The sequence below is a fragment of the Amia ocellicauda genome, chromosome 23 (genome assembly GCF_036373705.1).
Source record: "Amia ocellicauda isolate fAmiCal2 chromosome 23, fAmiCal2.hap1, whole genome shotgun sequence".
Lineage (NCBI taxonomy): Eukaryota > Metazoa > Chordata > Actinopteri > Amiiformes > Amiidae > Amia > Amia ocellicauda.
The window spans coordinates 11,768,398-11,790,618 of NC_089872.1; the positions used below are offsets into that span (position 1 = coordinate 11,768,398).

Below are 22,221 nucleotides of genomic sequence, written 5' to 3' on the forward strand. Positions count from 1 at the left end.
ACCACAGTAAGGGGACCAGATGGCCACACAATCCCAGGGACACTTTGAGGCAGAATGTATCTTTCTAAATTGAAGCAAACCTGAGAGTTCACTTGTAAATGAGCTTCTATATTGGGAGTTAAACCTTTCCTAAATTGATTTTGCTACATGATGACCTCTGTTCTATAGGGATTTCAACATACTTCATCCTTCACTTGTATTCACGCAGGAAAGCAGAATCGTAGTGAATCATACATTCGCAAATGCATACTGTACGGATATACAAATTGGCAATTTGATTGTTTCGATTATGCAAGTGAACCCACACAGTTCAACGTGCGCACACTGCCTGCCTTGCTGGTTATATCTGTCCACTCAACTTTAAAGCTGTAATTAGTATTGTTAAACCAGTACCAGTTTCTTAAGTGAATCATTGATACCAAAAGAAGCTCAATTGTTGTGTGTGTGTGTGTGTGTGTGTGTGTGTGTGTGTGTGTTTTAAAGCTATGTATTCCATAAGAAAAAAATATATTGCTTTGCTGTCACTTATTCCACACTGTTTAAAGAAACAGCTGGACTTAAGAGTTTAAGACTATTAATTATCTCCTAACAATGAGGGACAATTATGTCCATTCTACAATTGATGCATGTAATAGATATAGGTGGTTAGGGGTTTGCGATGGCCGGTGGCATTTGTATTGGAAGTGCGTTCCCTTTATCCCAAAGTATGCATTTAAAGAATTTTTGTTTTGGTCAGTGACTTTTCCCTCCTTTCAAATGTGTGTGTGTGTGTGTGTGTGTGTGTGTATATATATATAAACCCCTTTTATATGACACACTCTTCCTCACAGTCAGTTTATATTACTATTGCATCATGTATCGGCCTACTGTCATTAAGCGTTATCTTAAAATGCATCACAAGCTGTAATTGTCCCACATTATTCACGGATACCTTATAATTAGCTTGTGTCCGATGTGGTGATTACTTAATTATTCTTTAGATCAATTTGATTGCAGTGGGTTGAGCTCGCCTTGCAAAAGAGCCAGTGTTTGATATACCGTAGAAGCCTGTCTTCTCGTGTCATTGTTTGTATATTTCTGCTTTGGACATTTTTACACACGGCTACTTGAATTAGCCATTACTGCTGTAATTCCCTTCAAATGCCCATGCCAGTATGAATGTCCATGCCTATGGGTATGCACACACAGCGCCACCTTAGATTCTGTGCATTGCAGGGTAGCCAGGCATCTGTACTGCCTATATATCAATATAAACCAAAGAGTCAATGAAGAAATATACAGACTGTTCTGTTAACCTGCATGCCTTGAGTTTCTGAGGTTATCCTTTCATATATTTGCAAGGTGAACCTTCATTGCTCTATAGTCTGTCAGTGTTAAACTATCGCCAGTATTGCTGTGCTTTACTGCCATTTGTTATGGTATTCATTGTGCTTTATGACATGTCAGCACAGTGCTTCCCTATACTCTGCTATGATTACCCTCTACCTCAGCAATGTTTTACCACTAAGCGTGTCCCGTGGCAACACGTTTAATGTCAAAATGTCTGAGTTTGGTGATTTTTATTTTTGGTCTCAAAACTGGAGGAGAGAAACAAGAGCATAATTCCTGGTTATTTCCTCTGATAGCATCAAGAAGGTAACATGAGGAGCAAAGTGTATGCGAAAAGCCAACGGCTTCTAATTACTGCCACTGCCCTGAATTCAATTATGAGCATGGGTGCGCAAGTGAAGATAGATCATCTGTTTGCTGGAGCTTTTGGCATCCCGCAATGCATCTGCTATTCACGTCTCTGAGTATTGTGCACTCCACTGGCAATTTCTATAAGGAGACAATCTTCTTACTTATGCAAAAAAAATCAAGCTGCTGTTAATTTTGTGAATCCGTTATTCCCCTGTTAAACTAAATATTTGCATCCGTCAGATTATTCACTAAAGGAAAACTATTTAAAAAAATGTACAAAAGAAATTACTAAAAATATGACTAGAGGAAGGGAACAAATAGTTAGACAAACAATTTGACCATTAAACTATTTTTATCTTGCCAAATTGTCTGTGTGAAAGGACCTTCACAATATAGAGGATACGAAGAAGCATCCCTCGCTTGAACGTAGAAAAACAACTTCTCAAACAAATTGATTGATATCATCATACTTGTGTTTTATTTTCATCATTGTGTTTGCCGTTTCGGTGGACTCTCCTCGGGGGAATTCATACAACCACTTGCCCCAATTTTGTCTCAAAGAGAAACAGGATACATTTGCATCCAAGTTCTTCAAATAAGCAGCGAAAAATATACAAAATCAATTTCAAAGCTTTTTGCTCCAGTGCAAATGTGCCCCACTTTTAGTTACTGTGAATAAACTCCAGTTAATTGTCCACAAGTGAAAAGAAAAATATATTCATTACGTTTGTGTCGTAATTATCAGTTAAACAAATCTAACAAAGGAAGAAAACTTAATTAGCTGGGGAAATCGGAAGAATCCTTGATTAAATGCATACATAACACTTGTAAATTCTAAATTATCTTTACATCCATAACTGCAAATATTTAGTTCCTGGCTTGTAAATGGAAATGCACAACTGCACAACTAGTAATACAAATAGGATGCATGTTTCTGGGTGAATTTTAAATCGCTCCCATATTGGGATCACTCAAGTTATAGTTTGATTTTGCCCTGTAGCTATTAAGTTGGAAGTAAATGAACCCCAATGGGCCGAATTGCCTCTTCTATCCCAGTACTTGTTGTGTTAGACAGCCTCCTATCGCTGGAGCGACCCACGATCGCTCCTGCTGGAGCTGTGGGACTCAGAAACCGAATATTTTCCCTTTGGCAACATTTCTCCAATCAAGGATGAATGATGACCACACTGCGAAACATGTAGTGAACCTAGCTTCCTAATTAGACTTCCATTAGCTTTTTCAACCCCAGATACGGAGCTAAACATATTGGGTTTACCATCCAGATCTTTAGCATTTGCGTTTCATTTAGGCTCTCAATATGTGCTGTGGGACTTTGAGTTACCCAGATGTGTTTCTACACATTAGCTACTCAGAATGAAGGTACACTTTTCTGGGAGAACGCTGGGACTCTTAAACTGTTTGTAAAGCAAGATTCGGAGCTCGCTTTGTTTTCCTGGGGATGCATCTCTCCAGGTATCTTAAAAAAAGCAGCATACATCATGATTCAGGGATTATAAGGGTCCCATTCTATAAATATATCTCACCATATTGGGACTGTTTATAACTTCTCATGCCATATTAATGCTGTAAGCATGTTTCAACTGTAAACTTCAAATTACATTTCAATCTTCTTTAATGCTGGCAGCAATTAGTGGGAGATTAGGCTACAGTATATTTATAAGAAGCCCTCTTCATAAAGGCTGTAACACACGGTGGTGTATTGAATTTCACCCAGTGTTACTTTACAAAACAAAAATGAATGCCGCAATTTGTTATTATCATCGATGTCTGTTATAATTCATAAAATACAACACTACGTCAGTGGGACTGCTTCTATGATGCTGGTACTGCATTAATGCGTTGAATGGTACATTGCTTCACATAAACACTCCTAGACATGCGTGGTCTTGAATATCTTGCTGGATTTTTTTTTTTTTTTCTCTCTCTCTCCAGTCTGATCAAATGGATCATTAGTTTTTCAAATAAAGTGGAGGAAAATCACTGTACAATAAACAAACAAAAAAAAATGAAGAAAATCGACTCTATAAATTGTAGATAAAAAGACATTGACATAGGATGAAAATAAGGACGGTGGCTTCCTTTATTTTAATGCGCTTCTGATTTCACTCGAGTCTTAGTGACAGATGTAAGCAAATCTTCAAAGCCAATGAAAATTAGACCAGTATTATAAGATTAGGCAATCTTTAGCCGAAATAAGCAGGGTAGCCTGCATTTATTTTCTCAGACTACCATCGAGTAAACAGAACAACAATGACAGCTGCACACCATTATAGTAATTAATGCCTAAGGTTGGAATGGTTAACGAAAAGAAAAAAAGGAAGTAAAATATTACCCACCGACACATTCCAAAGCTTAAAGAGATGTAATATGCAAATATGCAAAAGATAATTAATACTCAAGTTAAAGTTTCCACTGTATCGCTGTGTACACAGTACGGTTTAATTGTGCCACTGAGTTTGCCAAAAAAATAAAGAAAAGGAATGTAATATAAAAATATAGTTTTTATCAAATGAAATAATGTCTTCATGAGTTTGAATGTATTGTGTAAAATGTAATACACAAAATTAAACTGTCCCTGTTTTAATATCACATTCACACATTTAGAATAAACTATAGTACAGGTAATCTGAATTTCACTGTGACTCTTTAGGATGTCTTGTTCCTCAAAGGATCCATTAAACTCTGGTATATTTAGGGTCATGTTTAAGGTCTCTGGGAGCTCATTTGTAGGGACCTGACTTTCTTTGCAGAACTTTATCAATACGGGAAAGGTTTATTTTATTTGTAAGGCCTGCTTTTTCTGAGCTTCTGGAAAAACAAATATATATGTACTTGTTTAATCTCATGCTTGAGCACAATTTTGATAAGCAATGGCACTCAAAGGATGCAGGTTTAAGGGCAGGGGTACACCATGAAAACAATCCAACAAACAAATTAAACAAACTTGCGAATCCCTTTGAGTTTATTCCACTAGCCATGCACTGTATGTAGATGTTTTGGACATTGTGTGTATGTATGCTTTAAGACAGACTTGAAAAGCATAAGCCTTTACAAATCTGATAGAATTCGGCAGTGAAGGGACAGAACTTGGAAAGTACTTTTTAATCGCCTACTTATTTTGAGACTGTGAGAAAAACCAACCAAAAAGGAAATAAACAGAAGAAATACAAATACTAATCATAGACATTTGTTATTTATTAAACCAGTACCCCTAGCTGGGCGTTGAAGCTCGAACAATGCTGGCGTAATTTGAATTTCTGTCCGACTGTCAGGATTTATAGTGCAGTGCTTTCCTCTGGCTTCTCTGCTTGGCTAATTTATCGCAGTCTCCGAGCCCTTCAGCTTTAAAGGGCCACATTCTTTGATGACCCTTGGCACGTTGAGTGTCTTCAGAAAGCTGTATGGGGAATTTTCTCTTTTCCTCTAGTTTACTACAGACTAGATGTCTATGTTTTTTAAATATATCTTCTTTATTTTCTTTAGGGGACTTGAACTAGGTAGAAGTGTAGTGAACCCCTATTAATTCTTCAGCTCATAAACTCATGTGATTAAACACTTGTCATATGGGGTAAACATGACAGAAAATCCCAAAAAGTCCACTAAAGAAGCCTCAAATACATAAGACATTCATGTAGTGTCTTGTGTGTGCCCTCGGTGGGATCATAAAACAGTCTAAACACAGAAGTGCAAATTCCAATAGTCTGAAATACCTGTTCTGTATCACACAGGTACACAGGATAATCTTGCATCATTGCATTTTGAAAATTTAAGACGAGGTTGTTTTTCTTACATTAACTCCCCAAACCAATATTTACATACGTCAGACAGTTTTAGATTCTCTGTTTGTTTTTGTTTAGTTTTTCTACAGTGTTTCATCTTTGATATATATTTTTTTTAAATCCACACCGTGTCTGTGATCTAAATGCAGGGGTGTATTCTCACATTCCGTAATTTTTATCTTTTACTCTCCAGAATCCCCTGTAAATGCTCAGAGTACTCATTACCGACCTGTTTTCAAAATTGCAATATTTAAGGGGGCGATTATATACTGAGTTTGCCAAGAAAATGCACTTCCACTTCTGCCGGTGATGAATGTATTTTCCTGGGATAGTATTGTGTCGGAGTCATGCGATATAAATCAATTTAGTCTCCCAGAAGGTGAGGAGACAAGGACGTGTGGTTTTGTTGTGGGAGGCAAATGGACATCAGGACTTCCTCGCTCACTATCTCGGGTGTTCACTTCTACATAGAGAGCACTGCAGCTTTGACCACATTAATAATGCATTTATTTACTTATTTATTTTCCCAAATGCACAGTAATGTCTGTTGCTTATAAATGTTCAGCATCTCGTAGAAAGTAAAAATGAATGTTCATGCGATTTACAGTTAAAATAGTACAGAATATCTGATACAGTTGTTATTAAGGATTCAAGTGCTCAACAGGGGCATGGACGTACTTACCAGTACAGTATATTCAGCTCAAATACCTTTATAATGCTTGCCTTTTCGATTACACATTTTTCAAAAGGGATAAACGACGAGTGTAACTGGTTTAGAAACTGGAAACTGCACCTAAGTACCCTTAATGCTGTGTGAAACCTATAGCCCAGCCTACACTAAGGGACTCCTTTTAAAATCCAAATCATACAGCTGCAATGGAGTTCCACAAGGGCACTTAGACGTGAGCACAGCAATCCAATATAGAAAAGAAAAAAAAAACACAATTGGCAATATGTGGTGTCAGCATTAAAAAAAATAATAAACTCTTTGAGGTTTGGACACAATTGCAGTGCAGAATTGTACAGGCCTTGAGAGTTGCCACCGCAACAGTAAATCGTTCTCTCCTACGAAGCGTGCTCTGACATTGACTGCCTCGAAATAACCGTTGGTTCCCCATCCCACAGCAGACAGACATGATCCCGTACACCATAGCCTCATACACAATCCGTTTGGGTGGTCCCATTTTGGAAAACGGTCATATATATAATCTAATTAGATTGTTCGTTATCTACACACAGCTGTCAGTTATTTTTTTCCCCATCAGGAGAGAAAACATGAGAACAGACCCAGGGAAAGTAATATCATTCACCTTCTGGTGCAGAAGCATGAGGCTAGAGAAACGGTGATGAAAATGAGCATGGTTTCCACTTGAATCAATAACTCGTCTTTTTACCATCGTCACGTGCTTCACAGTTTGCTGCTTCTAAGATTTCAAAGGCACCATTGAGTTTCATTTTTAATGGCTCACATCCAGGACCTAAATTGGGCTATTAAACTGGCCCAGGCATGTAACGGGGAGGAAATGGGGCAATTAAATTAGACTGGGGCAATGCTAGGGTTAAGCACTACATTCACTAAATGATTAAGGAGACCGTGCACATTAAGAAATCTGAAATATACTATGGAGCCTGTCCACAGTTTGAAGGGTATTTACCTATTTAAAAGGGACTGGAAATTAGGTTGAAAAAATGCTTTGGTTTTGTAGTAGGTATTCTTCTATTTGAATTAGTGTAAATGTGGATTTTAGTGTTTCCAGACACATTTTTAACTTCTCTATTTGTCATAACCAAAATGACAACTAGACTTTGTGTATGAATATAAACAGGCAAATTAGTAGTAGCAATATGTGGAGAATATGTGGAGCAATATGTGAAAAGTGTATTCTATAATCCCATGCTGACCAATACATTTGAAAACTATGACTTTTGTAATTGAGTTTGTGACTTTCTGAATCTGAGGTTCCAGTAAGCAATCCTCAGCTATCACATGCAGCCTTACTAAAGCTAGTCCCCTCTGTTTTCACAGATCGACCGTATCATATTCTGTGTCTTCCTGGAAACGGACTTCAAGATCTACAAGGAAAAAATGGCCGAATTCTTTTCGCAAGGTATGTGCTCCATTATTTCTTTATTTCTGCCTTTAGTCTGCATGTGCTGTGTGAATTTCCAATGCTCACCGGGACTGGTAAACATAGTGACACTGTTCTAAAACATATGAAAAAAAGAATAATACTATTACAATACTAAGAGGTAGGTAGGTGAGCATGATGTATGTACACAACTCATCCAAAACGCAACATCCCATGTGCAGTGGATCTAAATTGGAAGACAAATAGCTCATTGGGTATGAGAGGAGACACTTTCATCAATTTGAAAGTCATTGCAGTTTGACCCCTAATGAATGTTGTAAACCATGACTAACTGCGAATCGTTGCACAGCTGCCTCTCCGTTGCCGGCACGAGCCAACCCAAATAGCTACGCATGATTGTTTTTACAATGTAAGTTCTTATAAATAGTCTCTCTCATGAAGTGTCAATGCAGAACAATGGGGCTGCGATATATTGCCCTCTATAAAAATAGATCCGAAAAAAAACAATACGCCAGTTCTTATTTCTATATCACCTTTTTTTTTTTCGCCGTTTGCTCCCTACATATGTACAATAACACTTTAGACAAACCATAAGATCCTGACTGATAGAATGTATCAATGTAACAGAAATAAATGTCAAAATGAAATGAAAAGCTTTTAGAAACATCTCCGGCTGATCTTGTTGTTACATTCCGAACAGATATTTACAGATTGATTCATAGGGGGTTATCATAGATGCTGGAGATTAGCTTGCACGCCTGAAATGAAAGAAGGTTAGCAGCAGATGATTTGACTGATTGACCTTTCTCGGGCGCTTGTCTTTTTGTGAATGGCGAACAAGCGGTCTAAAACAGGAACAGTAAACATTCCTGGCAGTCACAGCACTCCTATTGAACCTTTCCTATAGCACGGGGGTTAGTGTATGTACATTGCAGGCAGACTACAGAATGACAGCCACCAGAGCTAATAAATGCATTCCATGATATTTGATTTGCCCCCTTCTTACAAGACTCATATAGTTCATAAGATATTGCATTGAAAGTGTTATTGGGTTTTACATCCCAAACTTAAACTAACATTTTCCCCAGTACAGTGCAAATGTCAATGTCTTTTTTCAAAAGAAGTTAGTTCATTACTCTTCTTTATTTAACTCATCTCTCCCTCATGCTCGGCATATCACCTCTTTCTTCCAGACATAGAAGTCTGAGATTATTATGTGCAGCGCATGAGTAGCTCCAAGGAAAGATCTTTACCATAATTTGTAAAAGTGTTAGCTTTCACCAGCATGGGTGCATTGCTTTTTTCTATGAGCCTCTGTATAACTATTAGCTGCTGGTCTCCACATCTCCTCCACATATTCAGATGCACTTAGCTGGTGCTTATTAAACACATATCACGTCATCTTCGTATTTATTTGGCCAGAAAATATTTAATAGAGCCTCTGGGTACAGGGATATATACAGCTTATAGCTGATCATTTCCAAGATTAAATTACAGGTGGGGAAAAAAAGATGGATACATTAAATATCCCATAATGAAGATCATGCAATCTACAGATAAACCTGTAATGCTATAATGTAACCCCAGGGGGGAGCAAAGGGCAGCCTGGCTCTCTGGCATAAAATTAATAAAATAAATTATCTAATGCTTATAGTATAGAAGTGTAAGCAGTTGACATTTTAAGTCAAATTAAATAGAAGACTCAAGAGAAAAGCATCTTCTATATCTTGTGTAAATCCAAACGATGCTACTGCGGATAATGCATTCTTGTTTTGAATGTGCTTTTTGACCCGTGAGGTTAAGGCCATTTATTTTATTTCCTCTAAGGCCTTGGAAATGGTAAATATGCATGTGGAGAACCTGTATGATTAATGTCATTCATCAGCCTTTAATAGCATAAGTAGCTGAGTAGGTACTATGCACACACTCCAGTTCAACTCCTGCTTGAAGGGATACTGCGGCCTCATCTATCTAACGGCCCTCCACTCTCTGCTGTGGACTTTGTTAGGTTTTCTGTCATTAGAGTAAGGTCTACTTTTTTTTTTTTTTTTTTTTTTTAAGGGCTGTAAAATGCCCTGGAAAGAAATAGATTTTCGTTAGCTTCGGTCCACTGATGTTTTGTTCTTTTATTTCGCTGAGGGCATACGAGATGTGGCATATTTACTGAGATTCCCTTTCTTTCAGGTACATCCATAACCTCTTAAAAAACAAAACAAAATAGCGACTGGTGTCCCATCTCTGTCTGTTAATTTTTAAATTTCTGTTAGCTGGAGTTTGCTGCCATGCAATGTAACACAATACAGACCTGCTTTATGTATAAAACTGAACTGAAATATCTTCTGGGAAATGCGCATGTAAAATCACATATCAAAAGAACACTATCACCTCGGGTACAGCTATGTTGCAGTCGCTGTTATGACCTTCACATCCAATCATCAATCCAACATACGGTCGATACGCTCTGAAGGTCTTATAGCTAATAAGTCAATATGAGATGAATCATACATTTAGAACATTTTATGTAGTACGTACTTGTGCTTAATAAATCACCTGTTTCATTCAGACAGATGCTTTTATTTGTTTTTAAAGTTAATGTTTATTATGGGCTTGTTCCCAGCTTTCATTTTAAATTTCAGCCTGCAGAAATCTAAGTAAAGTTTCATATTCAACAGACTGGCAGCCACCGTTCTGATAGAGCTATATAGATGTATGAGTCTGAGATTAATATGTGCAGCACATGAGTAGCTCCAAGGAAAGATCTTTACCATAATCTGTATCTTCAAACGCTTATTCATAGCTCCTTTCATACACTTTGGGGGAAAAAAATGTAGCCTTTTAACAAATATAGATGTTGTTATTCTTTATTGTTATAAATGTATCTCACATTGAGCAAGAAGCAACTCTCATCAGATAGCAGGTGAAGTATCGGCTCTTTTGTTTGTATTTTTTGGTGCCAGAGTACCTGAGGGGGGCTTCTTCGTGTGAGGTCCACTTGGGTGGGTTACCTTTCAGTCAGAGGAGGCATGTTTCTCAACAGCAGATGCCATGACACAGTTAGGTCCAGTAGAAAAATATATAATACAGAAATCAAGAAAGCAAACCTTGAAGAAGGAAGAAGAGACAGCCAGATATAAGCATTGTTAAGGTAAGACAATACAGATGGAACATATGGCTCATTTATATGTCCCCAGTTTCCGTGACATTACTTTCCTAGACTGTAAAAATCCCTTGGGCACTGGTCCTTCACCATGGCGTGTTTGTGACTTGTTTTGGCTCTAGTGAAAGATGAGGTGGAGTATTGACTATAAAGCACTAATGCAATATAGATTCCTTATTATCAACTGAATTTGTAAGAATCGGTTTTCTGTGAATCTGTTGTTCTGCGTTTTGTTTTTTGAGCATCTACATTGCTGAGATTTTAAAATGATCCTCAAAGCTTTACATTCTCGTAAACTGAAGTAGGTAATGGGATAAAAAATAAAGAAATAAAGAATTAATCTTCCATGGCTGGGTGATTGCTCGGAACTATAAATTAGAATATCCACATGTGTCCCGAGAACTACCTTAAATAAACATCTTGAAATAATGATGCCCTGTCTACAACACTGCATCGCCGTCTTCACTGTCTAAACAATAGAGGAAAGCAGCCCAACTGACTATGAATCATCGTACAGCGCTACAGAAATAAAATGCAAATTCGTCTCTACTCGTAAGCATACCATCTACCAGCAAATATTGCCAAGCAGTGCGTCGCCTTTGTCTGTTAGCTGCCGTTTTGATTGTTCACAAGTGCAGTTTGACATTCTAATATTCATGTCAAAAGCCACCATTTGTCAGTCAGTTAAAAAAAAAAAAATCTGCCTAGCCTATTGGAATGTATTTAGACTGATGTGAGGAATATGTATGTGGGTGTGTGTTTGTATAACATATATATATATATATATATATATATATATATATATATATATATATATATATAATGTGAATTTCTGTAGCCCTACTGCTCGGTTTATAGATGTATCTCAATATAATGCAAATGTAATGGATACATTTCGATTTTTGTAACATAAAGTATCTATCTGGAGATGTGCATATTAAACATCAAATTGTCTCCTTTTCTCCTTTATATAACTTTAATGAAACTCTAGAAAGGCATTTCTAAAAACAGCCAAATTGTCTGTGCCGAAGCAGGATCTTTTCCTCTCAACCAAAGTTTTATTGATATTGATAGGGTCCTAGCAGTGAAGATCGGGGATTTAAAACACTGTCAGTTTTATGAGAGCCACAATATTGCTGTCTACTGCATTTAGTTATCTTCAGTCACTTGTATTGTTCAAGTGTCCAACACAAACGCCCTACAGATAATGCATTTTCAGAAAAACAAATAAATGCTAGATGTAAGTGTCAGTGGAATCATTTGTTTGAAAGTTAATGTTTTTGAGCTCTTTCAAGCTCAAATAGGCTTAAATAGCAACCCTGGCAGTGAATTCCATTAAGTCTGGGATGTCAATGCTGAACTAGATGAGACACAGAAGACAGTTTTAAGCATCCCGGTACAACATTAATTTCTTTCCTTCATTAATATAGTGACTTGTCTGACCCTCTTCGCAACCTGCATGTGAACAGTTCAGCTCATTCCAATGATGGGGATGGCAGCGGAGAAACTGAAGACTTATGAGTTTTTGGATAAACAGATGGATGTTATTGATACCCACTTTGATCTTGAATGCACATCAAGATGGGAATTGAACGTAATGGATTTTGTGTGTGCTGATGTAATTAATGGTCCTCAAAGAAGGCCAATAGTTCTGATAGCTTAGAGGTTTTGTGCACATTTTCATGTAGTAGTAACCCGGTTTTAATGACTTATAAATATGCAAATTAATCTGTCTGGAGGTGCACATTTCAAGAAGCGTAGATACAGTTAGGTCCATATATATTTGAACAGTGACACAATTGTCATCATTTTGGCTCGGTACGCCACCACAATGGATTTGAAAGGAAAGAATGAATGATTAATTAATTAATATGAATGTTGAATATGAATATGAATTGTGAGTTTCAATACTTGGTTGCAGTTCCTTTGCAGTCAATGACTGCCTGAAGTCTGGAACCCATAGACATCACCAGATGCTGGGTTTCTTCGCTGGTGATGCTCTGCCAGGCCTGCACTGCAGCTGTCTTTAGTTCCTGCTTGTTCTTGGGGTGTTTTGCCTTCAGTTTTGCCTTAGAAATAAAAAAAAACCAATCAGAGAGATAGCAAAGACATTAGGTGTGGCCAAAGAATGCAAATTAAAGATGAAAGTCTACACTTAAAGCACATCTTGATTGTTTCCTTTCAAATCCATTGTGGTGGCGTACAGAGCCAAAATGATGACAATTGTGTCACTGTCCACTGTGGACTAACTTTACATCAAGATATCTCTAAAGTGTCTTTCTCAGTTTGGTGTCCGCAGTGTGGTCCAAAATTCACAGCTCCTATGATCTCATAGGGCCAGCAGTGATTCAAAAGTGTTTCTAATGGATTCACAATACAAGAATACAAAAACATGCATTTCTGATTCAGACAATGTGACAGCTTTGTTTGTTTGTTTGTTTGTTTGTTTGTTAATCCCTTTGGGAGTGACCATAAATCTTTTAAGAATCCTAAAATTACTATTACTTGTACTACAAATATAAATTATAAGTATTCAAACACATAGCTTTGTAAAGCAGTTCAGAAGAATTAGCTACAATAAATCGAAGACTAAACAATGAACAACCGGTGCAGTGTTCAGTATGTACCGACTGGGCAAGGAAAATAAATTCCAATTATGGAGGCATCTGTTATTTCTCTAGGAAATCACTCTGTGGTATTGAATAGAAAAATAAATACGTACAACTGGCTCAACAGGATTAGGTGCAAAAGCAACATTTTCACTGATGGTAGCTTAACACCAACTCGCTAGTCCTTCAGTCCCAGATTGGGTGAGAAGATGCTGGGTGTAAGATGCTGACCTCAGTCTTGCTTTTAAAGGAAGACAATTCAGAGCAGATGTTTTTTTTTTTTTTTTTTTTTTTTAATTCCCCAAATAAATAAAGAAATACATTTATCCCCCACAAACGTTTTTTAATTTTTTTTATTTTTTCAAATTAAGAATATCAGTTGTGATCTAATGGGTATTGTCTGCTTCGAGCCACTGGCAAAAATTGAATCTCATGTTACTGCTTTAATATTAAAATAACTGTAAGAGGATTAATCTTGTAATGCCACCTGTTTCAAACATTAATAACTGTGTGTTATTAAGGTATGTGCTTTTCTGTTGTAGTTAAAAACAAATCTATTAATATTAAACCATTAATAAACAGACACCTTTAGGATAGTTTCTGTTGAGCATCTGTCAGGAGATTAGTGAAACTTTCCTATATAAAAATAAGTCCCTAAGTGTTTTACAGATGATCCGATTTTTCTCTACTTATAATTGTAAACACAACATGCTGTAAGTGTTGTAATTATGAGGTATTATTATATCACAGACATATTTGGAGGACTATATGCCCACACATTTCCATAATTTGCTCTTTCCTGGTTAGAATTGGCTGCATTGCTGCTAATATCAGTGTAATATGCTATGTTTAGTGCATTTGAGATTATGATTCAGTTACTGTGTAAATAGCTGGCTGTTTACATGGTACTTATGGTCTTGTTTGTCTTACTTGTAAGGATACCCTGCTGAGTGTAATATACACCCTGTTTGTTATGGTCTGTTTGTGTTTCTTATTGTGAGTTTTCAAGCCTGCAATTTGTTAAACAGGATTTGATGGTGAATCGTCAAATCTTTTGAAAACCTGTTAAGCAAATGAGACTTTCTCACAGCTACAAAATTAAGCCTGGGCATGGTTTTCATCCCAGATCAAAATAAGATTGTGAGAGCATCGTCTTTGTTTTTGTTCATGAATTTCTACCATACAGTGCATTAAAAGCAGGAAATATTATAGCCATTGGATGCCATACCTTTCTCCTTTTGTCCTGTTTCACAGTTTTACTGATGCAACTGTCATTCTAAGTGTTGATTGCCTTCAGCTGCAGACAGGAAGAATCTGCATAGATGACAGATCTCTTTGAAAGTCTATAAACCATCGTGAAACAGAACACATTTCTGTCACACACGTAACAGTCCAATGTCTGTTGTTGTCTACATCATCGCAAACATCCTATATAGTTGGATTTGAGCTTATTTAACCTGGTGGGAGTTCTTCCCCCTCTCTCTTTTTAAAAATACAATTCATCTGGCATGAAGGTAAGGTGAATGGCGAGACCTTTTGAAAACCTATTGTTCTTTCTGATTGAAGTAATTTCGATGTAGTCTGGCAACCTGTTCAGAAGTAAGCCCTTATCCTCTAGTCACCTTCCTATGGGTATTGCATGATACTGTTGAGTGGTATGGCATTGTGCGTCACTATATCTAATGTTTGTGCATCAGTGAAACAACCACAAGCCTTTTCACACTTTTACACTTTTCACACATGTAATACAGGCACTACAAGAAGTTTGACAAACTCCGGTCTGGTTGTATTATCAATTACTGTATCCTCTTCCAGCTGCACAATTCAGTATTCAATCTATCTAATTCTTGTTTGATCAGTCTTTATAGTGCTGATGTTTTCCATATGATTAGATGTCAGAATGCTTTGAGTATTCAATTGTTTGATATATTACAATGGGCGAGGGGTGTTGGATATAATGGTTTGCAGTAAATGGTAACAGAATAGGTCCACTTTTGAATATTCTCCTCAGAAAGTTCAGAACTTTTCATTTGAATTAACAGTCAACAATCATTTTTTTACTTTTCTGTTATTGTAAATAGTGTTGTGTGGTGGTGGTGGTTGTTGTTTTCACATGCCCAGGCACTGCCAATGAAAATTAGCTTGTTATTAAAGAGTGAAATCTCATGACATGTTTATGTGTTACATTTGTAACTTGTTCCCTGTCAAATGGATTAAATAAATACATAGAATAGAATAGTTTATACTGATCTTTTCTTAGTTGTATTTCAGTAAAATTGTCCATGTGGTCATGTTGATCACTTGAAATGGGGACACGTATTGAATAATGAGTACAGGTACAGAATTCTTTTCAGTTTTGCTTTGTAAGGATCATTATAAGCAACTCTGTGCATCGAACTTGGTCTAGATTAGAATAAATGAAGGTCATCTTATTATTTTGCTACCTGATGTTTTCTGGAATCCAGCCCTCATTATCCATAAATCTTGTTAATCCCCTTTGTGTCAAGAAACCAAATCTCCATTTCCTGCTTCCCCTTCTTATAGTTGCTAACACCTGACCTCTTATTTGCTTTAAGAAAGGGTATGATTTAATAATAGAAGTGCTGTGTTGTTTGTTTATATGCAATAATGTCACTGACCTGCGGTAGCCATGTATTTTCTACACTGTTGGCTAGAAAAGAGGTGTTTGGTAATGATGGCTTTAATGAGAGTTTATTAACAATGAAAGATGTATAGTCAGCAATAGTTTCATATAACTCTAGCCTATCAGGAAATGTTGCTAAAGACGAGCACAGTTTTTCACAGAAAACAAGCCTGTTCATTTTAGAAACAGGCTTGTGTTTTGATTGCTGAAAAGCTCACACACATCGTTGAAACAAATTTCAGTCTGGACGTGCTATGGAGTTGGCAGTTAAAAGTAATCTTGTACCCTTTTTTATTCCAAGCTTCCCATTCTTTTCCAAGTACTGTCTCTCTCTCATCAATAGCCACTTGCCACTTGCAGTTACCAGCTGTGTGACAACTGGTAATACTCATAATTATACATTTTTTTGTTAAGGCTTAAAGCAATTCCCCCCCCCCTACTGACAGACAGCTGAAACCCTACTAAGTTTAACTCAGGGAGCGTCTCACTGGGGGGAATGACTCATATGTGTTTAAATGCTCAAGGTTATCACAACAACATTCATATAACTTGGATGAAGAAGTAGTTTTTTTGTTGTTATTTTAACCGCCGCATCACTCTGTGTTTAGACGGCGGTGCGTTGTCCTGGCTTTGTTCAGAGGCATCTCAAAGTACGCAACCAGTAGCTGGACTGACATGAAACTCTGCATGGGGTCCTGAGCTTTATAAATCTCAATGTTTTTAATGATATCGAAGTCTCCCTGTGAACAGTCAGCGCTGGAGGCAGGCTACAGCTTCTGACATTTTTTGGTTTGCAGGCTTGTGGCCTTCACGTAATCCCACCCCCGTCCTTAAGTTTCACTGTATTATTACAAGCGGGCTGAATTAAATTTGCTGAGTAACCTGTTGTACTGATGCAAAAGAGGTCAATAAAAAGGGTCCCCTGAAAAGGAAAGAAAGCAGGCTAACACTGAATGCTAAATGACTTGTAAAAATAAGAGATTTTATTTCACATCAGAATCACCAGACTGTGACTAATTGGAAAGGAATGTCCCTTGCATTTGAACTTCCATAATTTTCTATAATAGCTCAAAAAATGTCAGGACTAGCTAATCGAAACCAGCTAATAGATGCATAGTTTTTCTACAATTTATGGGGTCCCAACAAGGTTTTCTGGCATCAGCAAGGATGAAAAAAAAAAAAAAAAAGCTAAAGGTTGAAACTGAAATGTCAGTTGTGAGATAAGCTTACTAAGGTAGATGTTTAGTACTGTACTATACAACTCCTTTTCAGTTCAAAATACAACATGCAGCGCTTGTATAATATGTTTGTAAATGTTTGTGCGTGTGTGTCTTGAAAGCTATACTGGAAAATACAAAAACATAGCGCCTACAGCATGTCAAATAATATTAGTAACTGACATGAGATACCTAGGTAAGCTCTCTGATTTGCACAGCGGAGGATTTGTTCTTAGTTACATGCTTTCTTTTTCGCAAGAATTCCTTCCAGACAGAGTACACGTCTTTCCGTGTTATGTCCCGTGTAACACTAAGTGATAACTGACACTGCAGCGATTCTCGTCATCTCTGAATCATTTTTCTTCCCGCACGCGGATTAGTGCGAATCAGGGACTGGGAACGGAGAGGGGAGAGGGGGCCTATTGGCTAGGTCTAAATAATTGGCTTGCGCGGGGGGTGGGTATGGCGGGGGGATGTCTGGAGACACTGGTAGCCGTAGTGCGAACTCCTGAGAAAGTCCACAAACTGCATTGAGAGAGTTGCCCCCTCTCTGACATGAAACGGACTGGCAAAGGCAACTCACTGGGCTGTCACAATATAGTCAGAACTCCCCACCTACTGCTGGTACTGGTCTGCCTAGCAGCTGTGTTGGACGCAGTGCTGTCGATGAAAACTGGCATGAGAATCCCTTCCTTTTGGTCTTTTCACACCAGCCGGTAACATTTTCCCTTTCTTTTCTCTCCCCCCTACAGAAAATGACTTGAATGAAGAAGCAGCTGAGGGACCGACTAAGGAAGAAGGTCTGTGAAACCTGTTTTCTTGTATGAAGTCTATGCATCTCTCTCCTCCTCTAAAGGTCTTATTATTGATTATGTTTGTCGGCAAACCCGGTTCTCATTTCTTATCAATTTCCAATGGTATTTTCATATGTATAGTAGGACGAATGAATACCAATCAGTCTATGGTAACTTTACTTTTTATTTTCTTATTCACCCAATGTTTAAAATGGGATGGGATATGTAGGATTGTAACCCTCTTTGGACTACATCACAGAGAAAAAAAACAAAAACATAAAATTAAAACACGTTTTTAAAGCTGATATAAACGTTTTCTTATTTTCCAACTTTTAATAAACCAGCATGATGATGATTTTTAGTTCTGCTGACACTATAATCAATATATAGAACCAAAGTCTTTGAGGCGGGGGAGGGAGGTTGCAAGATGGATCGTCGCAATGTCTCCAAGTGAATCATCTTAACACAGAAATAACTATGGTTACTCCCAATCTGAGACAAATGAACACACAAAGCACAAAATATGCAGAACAGTTTAGAAATCTCCTGTACGTATGTCCAATTGTCTTCCTGTTGGAATAGGTTGACATAGGCTCTTTAAAGACATATAGGTCTTTAGGTCAAAGGTAAAAATGGTCCATAAAAATAAAGGTTTAATGTTTTCCGTCACTTAATGGTAAAAAAATGTAAAGTACAGAAGCAAATACTATGCCCAGGTAATCTCAAAACTAAAATGTATAAAGGCATGTATTCCTTGACAACATCACAAAATACAGAATGCAAACTTGCCCACTAGCTGAATGCACATCAGTCTCCTGGTGCTGTCTTACTTTGCTTCACATTTGCCTTCAAAGAAGCCCATTCTGTACTAATTTCTGCTGTATTACTCTTATGCGAGAAGTAATGCCTTTACTTTAACATCTTATTTACCAGTTCCCTGCTGGATTATGTACCTACCCAAAAAACTGATTACTTCTTGGATTAGAACTTGTGTTTTGTGAACTTTACTCCCCCTTTAAGAAACCGAGATGAAATAAATTCTTAAGAGACATGCATTTTGCTTGCTGGATCTGTTCTGCTGTACAGATCAAAAATAGTGTATTCCATCAAGGTTTCAATGACTTCAAGGTATTTTTTACCTTCTTTTATCATTGCACCAGTCAGTGACGGGAATTAAAAATGTGTATATAGTCTGGTTTTAAACTGCACACATATGGCACTGTCCCAGAGATTGACTGGCTATTAGCTAATCACATGCAACCACATCTGAGTGCTTTAGAGCAAGTGTATGAATCAATTTGAAGTACAATTGATGCAGACTACCGGGGCTTTCTCTCTCCTGAGCATTTCCCAATCAGTTTTTGTAATGTCAGTCTTGTCTGTATAAATTGAAGAAATGTTGATAATGACATTTAAATTCCAGTTTAGTGTCGTTTAAAAGCATAATCTTCCCTCTGAAAGATGTCAGATTTGTTGGTCGTTCCAGATTTTCTCTGCTCTCTGAATGGGCTGTAAGTTATACACAATAAACAGCACAAAATAAGAAATATTACTGTTCAATTACTTCCATGCTCAAGTCTGCAATGTAAAATAATCTCCGGATGAGCTATTATCACAAAATGATATTGGCCAAATCAAAAAATAAACTGGGACAATAACATACCTCATGAATCACTGAAACATTCTGAGAATTTCTTGCATTCTTTATAAATAAAGACACAATCTGTACATTTGGCAGATTCTTTATACTAATCAATAAGGATGAACAAGGTAGTTTAAATTGTCCACCAAATTGCATCGGCATATTTAGGTCAATTAGCCAAAAATAGAATGATGCACTGACTGGGCAGCAACATAAAAGACAAGCTGCATTGTCTTTAACAGGAGGTAGATGGATTATGTTTCTGATTAGGGTTGGTTACAGTTAAAAGCCATTGTCTGTTAAAATCAAGGTCTCTCAAATATCGCTGCATAGGCTGAATCAGTTGAATCAATATTTAAAATGATATTCAAAAGAAATAAAAATGAAAATTCTCGGCATGAAGTTGAAGACGCTTTTCTCTCTCTTGCACTGAAAAGGAATGTATTCAATCCCTAGATTCCTGGCATTACCTGTACCTTCCAGCCAGAAGCACAAATTGATCATGTGTTTGAACTTATTTTTAGATAAGAGACAAAGAGGTTTATGACTTAACTTGTTCCTCGTGTGCTCTGAGATTTCTAAGGTAAGGTCTGGCGCGAGTTCATAAAGTTTTATCTGAAAAGGAAAGAGTGCAGCATTCCTCTTGTATATCCAACTTTCTTAAGGAATGTGCTGTCAGAGGAACAGACTCTTTTCATGATCACCGTTGAAGACTTATTCCCATTAGGGTCTATCTTTTGTTCTCTTTATTTAAAAATAAATACATGGACATGAAAAGTATATTAATAACAACATCCTTCATCACTTGCTGGTAGTATTTCATCAGAGCAAATGGAAAACCAGGCACCTAATAAAAGAACAGAAATGAAATCAATAAAACGCATGGAAAACTAAAATGTTAATGTATAAACCCCTACAATATGGGCTGTGATGGGCACTGGCTTGACCGTCTGATCAATACTGCTACTGTACCACTGTCTTTTCCATCCCAGAGAATAACACAAACCTACGTGCCCCATCGATCTTTGCAACTTAGGTTTCAGCTCAGAAATTTATGGGCCCGAAAGTTATTGTAGAGAAATCCCATTTAGCTTAGTATTCTCATCGGCCCTGTGAAGTGCACCTTTTATAACTGGTGACATAGTAGGCAACACTCAGGGACTCTATACACTGAAGTTCCCACCTATTGTGCTCGGTTTCTGAGGGAGACATGCAGATGCTGTGAACACATTCTCTCATTAATGCATGCCAGTTTCGCTTTCTTTCTACCCTTTCCCTCCAGTCTTATTCTTTATTGCTGGCAAATATAAAAACACAAGCATCTGGCATGGTGCACATTGCATATTAACTCTTTTCTGCCATTACTCAGAGCCAGCTTGTGGGCTAAAAGACGCCTATAAGAGACCTGGCAATATTTTCCTCCTTGCACCCTTGAGTATAGAAACGAGGCTTTTATTTCACACCCAAGAGTTACATCGGAGTCCTATGACATATATACAACTCCTCTGCCAAAGAGAAAAAAAAAAATCTATAGCTCTTTACATCAAAGTATTGGCCTCTTGTTGAAGTCATATTTTCCAGTGCCTGAAAGTATTTTTACAAAGCATGTGTTTTAAGCAAAATAAAACCCATCGCATATGTAAACCAGTCTCTTATTCATTGTTTGACGTTCCTAGTTGGAGTGGATTTTGTGATTTTTTTTTTTTTATTGGGGATGAGAATATCGTCTAGTGTTCCACTTTGGAAACTCACCTGTAATAAGTTATTTATATATGTTGCTTATCTGGTAGTTTTTTCAAAAGCATCACAAGACTTTACATGGGCAGGGAATTCTTTGATTTACCATTCCAATGCAGTGAAACTGATATCAAATACCATTAAAACGGGAGAACTAAAGTATGCCGAAAACACTATTTTATAGACTTATGAATCTTTAACTTTACGTCATAATTAAAATATTGCCAACAGATCACGGTACATTGCTAATAAGCTACGAGTTGCACAGCGGTCTTTAAACATTAACAACTGAAGCTAGGGCAAGACCAATTGCAATATGTTTACAATGTGTATTGACTAATTGGCATGTCTAGGTAATTTTATTGGATCTGCTATCCTGTGAATTTTATATGTTGTTTGTTTATCTTTTTAGAACTTGGTTTTGGCATGCATCCTCAGCAAAATCTGAGCATATGTGCATATAGCAATAAATAGTTTTAGCTTTGTATGACTGCAGTAGGCGTAGCAAGGAGATTTTTGTTAACGTACAAGGCCCTCTGTGGAATCATTGCAATGCAAATTCAACAAACATATCTAAACAATGACAAAATACCAGTATTTTAGGAGCATATCATTGCCTCTTGAATGACCACAACACGGTCAGCATGTAATTATACTACATCCTGACTACATTAGACTTCTGAAATGTAGTTGTTAAGTTTGCTAAATGGATTTTTTTTAAAGGACAGCTTTTTGCTATTACATTCTGTGAAAAATAAAATGTTTCTCAACGATTTCTGCAGTAATTGACACTTTACGCTGCCGACTAACACTTATTAAAAGCTGTGAATTTCAGTAGCTGGCCAACAGTC

The 22,221-nt window shown here is 37.2% G+C and overlaps 1 protein-coding gene across 5 annotated transcripts in view; it reads left to right on the plus strand.

The window, feature by feature from the left end:
* Nucleotides 1-22,221, plus strand: part of macrod2 (mono-ADP ribosylhydrolase 2) — a 583,973-nt gene that overhangs the window by 525,691 nt on the left and 36,061 nt on the right. For all 5 annotated transcript variants that reach the window (XM_066696761.1, XM_066696765.1, XM_066696762.1 and 2 more), the window contains exons 9-10: nucleotides 7,507-7,588; nucleotides 17,950-17,997. In XM_066696761.1, coding sequence (XP_066552858.1) covers nucleotides 7,507-7,588; nucleotides 17,950-17,997 — 130 coding nt within the window. The remainder of the gene's footprint in view (nucleotides 1-7,506; nucleotides 7,589-17,949; nucleotides 17,998-22,221) is intronic.